This window comes from Canis lupus, chromosome 4, assembly GCF_003254725.2.
Source record: "Canis lupus dingo isolate Sandy chromosome 4, ASM325472v2, whole genome shotgun sequence".
NCBI classification, from domain to species: Eukaryota; Metazoa; Chordata; class Mammalia; order Carnivora; family Canidae; genus Canis; species Canis lupus.
In genome coordinates this window covers 61,943,429-61,953,038 of record NC_064246.1, presented here as the reverse complement: position 1 = coordinate 61,953,038, position 9,610 = coordinate 61,943,429, and the positions used below count along the sequence as shown (strand labels likewise).

General features: G+C 39.5%; 1 protein-coding gene across 4 annotated transcripts in view; it reads right to left on the bottom strand.

The window, feature by feature from the left end:
• Positions 1-4,270: 4,270 nt before the first annotated feature.
• The window catches only part of ARL15 (ADP ribosylation factor like GTPase 15), a 404,586-nt gene continuing 399,246 nt past the window's right edge, over positions 4,271-9,610 (bottom strand). For 3 of the 4 annotated variants that reach the window (XM_025434385.3, XM_025434383.3, XM_049109269.1), the window contains one exon: positions 4,271-7,056. In XM_025434385.3, the coding sequence (XP_025290170.1) occupies positions 6,904-7,056 (153 nt within the window). In that variant the 3' untranslated portion in view covers positions 4,271-6,903. The remainder of the gene's footprint in view (positions 7,057-9,610) is intronic. The other variant, XM_049109271.1, reaches the window with a different exon arrangement.

Genomic DNA, 9,610 nt, shown 5'->3' with positions numbered 1-9,610 from the left:
AACCCAGGCCAGTAAACTGTAGGGGGCTATGTTGTAGCTCTCTGAGGGCAAATCTATCATGGGGCTTGGGGCTGGTGAAGAGGGAACTTGAGGTGTTCAGGAAATGAGAATGGTATTGGTATGAATTTTGTAGAAGTGTCTTAAAATCTAAAATGCATTAGCTCCTGCTAAAAGAATAACTACGTGCAAGTACTATCCCGGAATATATAAGGGGCTTAAAGGGGTCTCTCCAAGTTTCTAACCTTCAATGAGGGGAAAATAAAGCAGCCTCTTGAAACCCAGTTGAAACTTACAGCTCTGACTAGGTAAAAAAAAAAAAAAAAAAAAAATCCAAGGGGTTATATGGTTTACAGGTTACTGCCTCTGTCTGCGCATGTGAATTGTGGCATGCTTTCTACACAGCGGCCTTCACTGTTGTTTTGGTGGAATAAAACACAAGAGACTCCTACAGAATCAGAATTTTGCTCTTAGGGATTCAAAATTCAACATCTCAAATACAGATCATTTGTCAGATCGACAGACAGCAAGATGAGACCAAGCTACTTCCAGAGAAGGAGGTAAAGCCCTTTGAATACAGAGAAGATGAAAAGAACAGTAGGTGATTGACAGAGTTTGGTTTTGCACTTTGGAAGCACTTTTGTGTGCTAGACACATGCTTCGTTTTGCTGCTGTAGAAAGAAAAAACCCCAAAAAACCAAAAACAAAAAAGACAACGGAATAAAAGGTGCTAGCTCTACAGAGCCCCATTTAGAAAGATGCTAAAGACGCATAAGCATTTTCTGCTGTGTTTGTTTAGATTTCTAATTTTATTAATGGCTCCAAAGAAACTAAATCACATTCAAAGACAATTTTAAATTAGGAGGGTTAAAAATCAAGAATTAGGACCAAGAAAAAATATTTTAAAATCTAGAGATTCACAATGCAAATTCACGTTCAGAATAACCAAATCCGCCCCCTACCCCCAGTCCTGCACCTTGCCCTGATACAAAAATTCTCTAGGCTCATAGAAATAACCCAACATAACCAATGTTCCAGGAAGTAAAGTCTTTCTACAAAGGCAGGGGCTGAGTCTGTCCTATTTACTGCTGTATCCCAAGCATCTAACAGAATGCCTGGTACAGAGTAGGTGTTCCACAAAAATATGCTAAATTCATGAATAGATGAAACCCCTTAAAATCATTGAAACCAAAAGTTCCAAATGTGACATAAAACCTATAAAAAGGACAATGGTCAGGTGACTCTTGACAGCTGTCATCTGAAAATCCTGTCGAAGCCGCTTAATAAAAGTGTTGGGTTGATACACCCCATGTCTAGAAAGTTGTAAAACAACTGGAGAAGGTCCAGAGCCGAGGCTGACTTGCTCCAGATTATAGAGAATGACAGCCAGACTTACTGTTTGCATTCCTGTCTCTGCCTTGTGCTGAGCAGTTTCCGTTCCACCAAATCTTCTCATTTTTAATTTACTCTGATATTTATATGTCTACTGATTTAACATCACATTGTACCAGTCTGGGCTTCAGGGTGCCTTTGACATGCATTTTTCTAATTGACCTTTACATATATTATGCACAGACCAGCCAGAAATCATTCTTCTCCACGTGAGCCTCTCAGGTGAGAGTTGTGGTTTCACTTCTGTCTCCAGAAACAGCTTTCTTCACAGACTCCATTTAGAAATGGCTCCCCTGCCCCCTCCCCACCACCTATGTCTTCTGTAAGCTTGTCCAGACATGGAGTACATCATCAGGCCAGGCCTTCCAGTCATTCCATTGCTTGCAAAGCAATCATTTATAGGCATTTGGTGTTCTGTCTGACATCTGTTTGATGCTGGAGCTCCAGCCTTTGTCTCAATGAATCACTTGTCAGGGAAGGTTGTGGCATTTTAGGCTGCATTTCACACCTACAAGGAAGGTTGCCTGGGATGTAAGTGATCTGAGGCTTTTTTGAAACAGCCATCTTGCTCACCTCCCACGAGGAATATTCCATGAGGAAATAGGGAAATAAGGGAGGCTGGGGACTATGATGCTTCTTAAAGGCTTATTTTCGTTGTCAGTGTGTGCCTTGTCCCCATGCACTTGAGCCGGTCTTTCCTTTCTGGGAATGACACTGCCAGCTGACCCCCACGGTTGGAATATCACTACTAGAAAGAACTGGGCTGAAATGTCTATGTGGAATATTTTGAGAGCATCAGAATAAGAGGGAGAGATTTTTTGAACAAGAAAAGGGGAAAAAAGTATTAATCATTCTTTGTAGTTTGCAGAAGATCCTCTATGTGCAATTTGATGGCTGTTTTCACGTTGGTCCATGGATGTAGAAATGTATACCTCGGTAGTGGGGTATCGGGAGTCACACAGGGTCCTAAGCCAGGCTGAACCTTAGCAAGGCACAAAATTGAGGAGTCCCTTTATTCTCCAGGCAGGTTATCAGTGACCTCACAAGGTATGGTAAGTGAGGTTGCTTTAAACCACCAAGGCCGAACTATTTCCTTGTAAAAAGTCATTATTCATATAGAGTGTCTCATGGAAACTCCCATTTCATCTGAGGACCAGAGGGGGACATGAAAGGGTGGGGGCAAGCAGAGCCTGAGAACACAATAGGTGGCCTTTCTAAACCAGCATCCAGTGAAGAGAGTGTATGGATAGAGCAGAGATGGAAGGCAAGGTGGGAATACAGAGAAAATCTGATGGAAGAATCATGCGCTTTTTACTTCATTTTTTCTGTAAGGAAAGAAAGATGCTAGACAAGGCATATGTTGGAGAGATGCTTCTTGCTGCCTTTTAAATTCTTCGGTTTCACAGAAAGCCACCTTATGAGGAGTTTGTCACAAACAGATGAATCCCCAGGATGAGAGGTCAGAATTCCCAGCTTGCATGAAACAGTAGGTGGAAAGCCAGTTTCTCAGTTAGATTTTAACTTAAAGAGAATGGGGAAGGGGAGGGGAAAGTGATACCCCATCGGAGGCTTCTGGGTCTTACACAGGATCCTTTTCATGTTCCTAAATCAGTTGCAAGGGGGGTGGGGTAGGGTGCCAAAACGCGGGCTCATCAGTCACTCTGTGCATCTGAGCTGGAAAACATTTAACCCTGAGATGCAAATCATTTAATCATGCTGAGTCAGTGGTGACCAAAAGTTGTGAACCCTTGGAAGCCAGGAATTCCCAACATGATGTGATAATGCATTTCACAGCATGGACTTCAGATCTCCAGAACCCAGACTAGGGGAAAAGCAAGGCAGGGAATCTATATTCTCCTAAAGTTTCTGCATAACAAAGACAGATCCTCCCTCCCAAACTCCATGAAAATGGGGGTTCCCAAAGGGCAACTCCCACTTCCCAGTCCCCCTCTACATACTTTTGCCTTTCTGTTTTCACCATTAGGTCATAAGGTTAATGAAAACGCATTCTAAAATTATAAAGAAGATGAAGCCAGGCATGAATAGGAGATTTCCACTCGAGTCTGAATATTCCATCTGGAAGTTAAGAAAACCCATTTGCTTCAAAATCATACAGTTCTTACCACATTTGCCTGGATAGGCCTGAGATGCTGAGGAACTTAATAACTACTAATTGCCAACCTGGGAAACAAAGCTAGGAATGCAGGTTGGATCCCAGCTTAGAAGTGGTGTTGTGAGCTCTCTGTGTAGTCAAATGATGTGTCAGGATAATGTTGCGTTTGGGACCAGATAAAGAGCTGGGATTTAAATTTTTCATCTTCTACCATGAACTTTTTTTCTTTTTCTTTCTCTCTCTTCTTCCATCATGCTATCTTTTTAGTGTTCTTTTTCACTCTTTTTCTCTTTTACACATTACTCTGGTTCTTAAGGATGGACCTGTAGATACACAGCATTTCCTCACGTTACTTAAAAATATCTATTTCCTTAGGGCTTTGATGGCCACTGAAGGAAATAGTGCATTGCTCCGGTCACTCCTAGAACATTGCTTTTGTAGCAAATATTATAAGATGAGGTTTTGACTGAAAGGTGACACTTTATATTAACATCTTGACTCTGCTCACTCATTCTGAGGAACGGCTCCAATGAAAGCAAATCGCTGCTGAAGACAAACCAACTGGAAAAGACACTTGCTTTTGCCTTTTTTTTTTTTTTTTTGTCTTTTAAGGTTTTCACAATAGCTTCAAAGGAAATGTGAATTAATCATTTGTTTTGACCCAAGAGCAGCAGAACTTATTTTGAAGACTTAAACAGGCAACACAAATGTAAACAGGAATCTGGGACTCCCAAATGCTAAAGCTTGAAAGGAGTCAGTCTGAAAACATCAATTCTACTCAGCGTTTATTTTCATTTGAAGATAGTGGAAATCATATATAAATCACGGACAATACAAGTTCTTCTCGTCTGGCAATTGTCCACATGAATCCGTTACCCTCTAAGTATAGATACAGATTTTTTTTTTCTTTTTTAATAGAAAGACAGGGCAATATGGCAGTTAATTAGCAACTGATACTATAAACTACAGTAGATACAAAGTTTTGTCATATAAATTAATTGCCATTACAAAAAGGCAACTGCTTTAGCTAAGAAGGTACAAAAACGGGTAACTTCCATAAATATAACAAGAAGCTAAGTGAAGAAATACATAACAGACTGTTTTTCCTATATAATATTTGAATATGCAAACTAAGACACCTGTGGCACTTTACATGAAGGTAGGAATAGACACACACACACACACACACACACACACCACCCACCCGCCACCCACCCACACTCGCCAGGCCGAGCCCCCTCCCCGCCCCCCAAGTGGATTTCCCAAACAGGCCAATTCTAGGGTTACAAGGACAGGATGCCGCGGAGGAAGCAGCAAGACGGCGAGCTCCGAACTGCCAGACAAAGAAGGAGCCTTATTGACAGTTGTAAAGCATTAGGCGTCAGACAGAAACTTGTCAAAAACAGCTGTTGTTGGGTACTGATTGATAATGTTTTCATTCTGACGGCTGAGACACTGCAGACAGTCGTGGGTCTGAGGAGAAGCCCATCACTGGCGCACACATGAACACACATACAGACAACGGGAAGTCATTTAACAGATGGCTTAGGAGCACTCAGCCACAGTATCTTAAAAAGACAACAGTCTACATTTAATGAACTTGCAGAGAGAGCAATGCCTAATAATCATTTATTTTTCACAGAAGATGAGCACAACAGAACAAAAATGAAAGCGCGAATTGTGTCACTGGTCATCGGAATGAAAGTTTTGTGCTGCTCACGGATTACACAGTGTAAAAATATTCAGGGATGCTGGAGACAAGATTGAATATGAATCCTCTTGGATCCATTCCATGGGAAAAAAAAAAAAAAAAGCTTAAAGAAGTGGTCGATGTTTAAAGGTAATGATTTCGTTAAAATCCACCTACAAGATTAAACCACAAAAGCTGTATTTGAGTGATGTGTATCTTCTGGAGAATTACAAGGTATTACATCACCATGTAATACAGCGTGAGTCTGTGGTATTTGAGAACCAGTCTATGCTACCTAAAAATTACAAACATGTTTTTATTGCTCAGGTGAAAGGAGCAGTTTTCTATCATTTGGCCATTTTGTGTTTGAAGTGGCCAGAAGTCTACAAAATGTGCCAAAGAGTATTACATCCATAAACTTCAATATTTGTAGGTTATTCTTGTTTTAGAAAAGGTCAAAGGTGCCAAACCTTGGTAAAACTGCATATTTATCTCTACATAATTTTATCATTTAAATTAAATGGAAACAAACAAAAACAAAAAAAGAGTTCCAAAGACTGAATCTAAGCCCTAAAATGATTTGCTGCAGCCCCAGCACATTTTTTAAGGGCACATTGAAACCCCTGAAAATAGAGGTTTATAATAGGAATACTGATAGACCTTTAATTACTCGTTGGAGACAATCAGCGACTCCGTTAAACTCCATTAGCACTTAATGAATGAATATACAGATGATTCTGTCTTTGTTTTCTTTGTCAAATCCATGCCAGCTTAAACCCTAGCCAGTATAAACTATATACTTCATTTGGCTGTTTTTAAAATTTTAATCTATTATTTTAAAAATTATTTTCTTTCTTTCAATCACTTTACGATTTTTAGAAAAAGATATGTCGCAGCTTGACTTTATGCAGGGAAATCTTTCCAAGAAAAAAATACTTGAGGACTTGATGAAATAGTCATCAGTGATGCATGCATTGTGCCTACATTCCCTCTTTTCAAAAACTGAAGTTTTTGCCCTTAAGAGAGGGGAGTGAGACTTCGGATGTAATCAAGGAAATTACACATCTTGTCTTTAAGTCCTTCCACATTAATTTTATCCTGGCAGGATAGTCCTCTCTGATAAGGTGATTCATTGAAATTTTTGGTGCTCATTTTTCTCTTATAATCTATAAGGCCCGTATATATAAAACAAAAACAAAAGCAAAAAAACAAACAAAAAAACCCCTCAAAAATAAAATATGATAAAAAAAATAAAAATCCCAAGAGATCTTGGAAACAATAGACATAAAATGAGGAGCTCCAGTCACATAGTGCTCCCCCACCTCCACAAACCCAGGGAAAATGAGTCAAGGTTCTGAGTCTCCCTGAGTCCTTCACAAGGGATTTGATTTCTGTGAGCCACGAATTCCATCCATTTTAGCACAGAGTATAGAAGAGCTGCTTAGAACAACAGAAGGAAGAGACATGCGGTGAAGATAATTAGTGGTAAACAGAGAATAAATTCTCTCTCAGTAGTGTGTACTTGACGTTAATGCCGATGATAATTCACCTGATTTACAGAATATTCACTTTAATAGAGAGATGAGAGTCTGAGATAACTAGGAGAAAAGAGACACTAAAGCCATTAAAGTCTTGATACCAAAATAAAATTAAAATGAGAAACTAACATGATAGGTTCAAGGCCTTTGGGAACCCGTGTTTTTGCCAGATTTCACATTCTTACAGCTTCATGGTCTTTTTCTTCTAACAAATTTATCAGCTGAGAGAAGCTCTCCTTCAGTGCATCCATGTCATCCAGCGAGCAGGGCTGCAGAATCCAGCGTTTTCCACGTGCAAGTGGTTCAAGTTCAAAATATTTTTTGACCTTAAGGGGGGATAAGATAAATATGTTATTAGTTATATCAGAATCTTCCTAATTCCAAAATTTTGAGTGTGACGAAGAAGGAGAATTTCAAGGAGAACTTTTGTGAACTGCGATGCCTAGGACTTTCTAGAACTCCATCCACAGCTGTTGTTATAATGTGGGTTATATGTTGTGACCCAGGACTGTTTTCTTTAGGGGTGACTGACCTGCTTGCAAGCCATTTCACCCACACACTTATCAGCATGGGAGGTCTGATGAAGTCTAAGAAAGAACTACATGTACAACCACCACACAGGGCAAAGTACACTGCAGACACCAAAAAGATTCAATTCCATCAAAACAACTAGCAGAGCAGCTTTTGCTACATCTCCTTGCTAATTTCTTAAATTGGTGACATCCTACAGTATGTACTATATCAATTACTCAAAACTGCTTTGACTACCAAACATATACACCACAAAAACTTATCATTTAAATAGTCTTTTCTCTCTCTCTCTCCCTTAAATTTCTAGCATCTAATTTTGAGATTTGAGAAAGCATTTTTTATGAAAGAGGATAGAAACTGAGTATGTGTGTGTGTATGCATATTTAAACTTGTATGCACATACATACATACATACATACATAAAGTGTCCCGCTTTTTATTTTTCTCCTAGTCCTGAATTTTCAGGGAGGTAAAAATCACCACCTTATAACTAGCATGTGAGTAGAGAATTTAGTATCCTAAAAACCTGTTTGATTAATATCCAGTCACAAGTCATTCTTAGTATAGTGCCTTGGATACTAATAGCATCCAGGATTACCAGCTTGTGATTGTGAAGAAATATCAAATTGTTATGTCTTCCCCAGAAGTGAGGAATCTCAAAGGGTATGATAAAACACAAAGTTCATAAAGCTATCCTCCTGCCCACACTATATCCCACAAGAACAGAACACTGTACTGATAGTCTAGTGAGGTTTACATAACATAAAATATAGTGAATAGCAACATCAGAAGAGCCGTTGTTGGAAGGCATTCTTGGTCAACGAATTTCAGTAAATCCCATGTGCCATAGCAAATTCCAAGGTCTTACCTTAGTCAACACCTGACCTAAAAAAAAAAGTGCCTCAACCATATGCCATTCTCAGATCGGGTTTTATTTTGCCTCTATCACTGCAAGTACCAGACTATGGCAGAGGTACATCATCCAAAAGTGGCATTAAAATATGTGTACATTTTTTTCATGAGAGCAAGATATATGTAAGAAATACTAAGGTTTTATGCTAATTTAGGAACCACAATTATGCTAACATTTTATAATTCAAATGTGTCTCCGAAGTCCTTCTGTAAATGTCTGCAAAGTAGTAATAAATACTATTACTTTAAAAAGCCTGTGAAAATGGAAGAACTCTTATTAATTTTGATTCTGAGAAGTAACGAAAACCTCATTTCAGATCAGAAAATGGGTATACAACTTCAGAACAGTGTTCACCCGAGGTATTTTACAAATCATGTTATTAAGAGGATTCTCCCTTATGGAAAATGTAAATTCCATTCTTTTAGTTTCTTCTCTCTAGAGCACTGAAAACAATTCCAAGAGAAGCGGTAATTGCTTGTGCAGTAACTAGTACCATACTGGCCCTGCCCCACCAATGGAGGGCTTGCTAGTCAGCAGACCAAGGGAGGCCATCAGCCAGCAGGGGGAGAGAAGAGTTGGTGGGGGGTGGGGGGTGGGGAGGACAGTTGGGGAATGTGTCTGAGTCTACAGCTTGATGGAGGAGCTGGCTATCTCTGAAGAGTTTAAAATCAGAGATGTTAGGCTCTTTGCTTCTCCCACAAAGTGGAGCTTCAGACTGCACTACTGAGTGCTTACAATGCAAGGGGGAATCTGGTCAAATCAATAATGCCTCCCACCAAGAGGGGAGGGTCCGTAACATCAAAAATCTGCTCCATGAGGAAAGTTGTACCCTTGCCACATTTCATAACTTCAAATCATTTAATTTTTTATTTTTTTAAAGATTTTATCCATTTATTTGACACACACACAGAACACAAGCAGGGAGAGCAGAAGAGGGAGAGGGAGAAGCAGACTCCCCAATGAGCAGGGAGCCCAACATGGGGCTGGATCCCAGGACCCCCAGATCATGACCTGAGCCAGAGGCAGACATTCGACTGAGCACCCAGGTGTCCCCAAATCATTTTAAGTATTGCCAGTAACTGAGAAGAGGGCTGGTGGCAAGAAATTGAATAATATTAAAATAAAAAAAAGGACTAACACAGTAAGGGCATGTTACTAACAATACTTCCTTTAAACGGTTCACTTAAAAATTCACAGAATTGATCCTGGTGGCATATTAACGTCAAATTTGAAAAGAATGTTAGACTGAAATAATCACAGAATAGAATTTGTGGTATTTTGTAATACGGACCAGACAAAAAAACCCAGTAAGGTTTTAGGTACCCATTTGATTGGTTTCTAGGCAACTGAAAATATAGACTATCGCGTAGGCACACTTGGAAGATAATAAAGATGTCTGAAGGTAGTTTCAGAAGTTGTTCCTGCTGAATATGAAA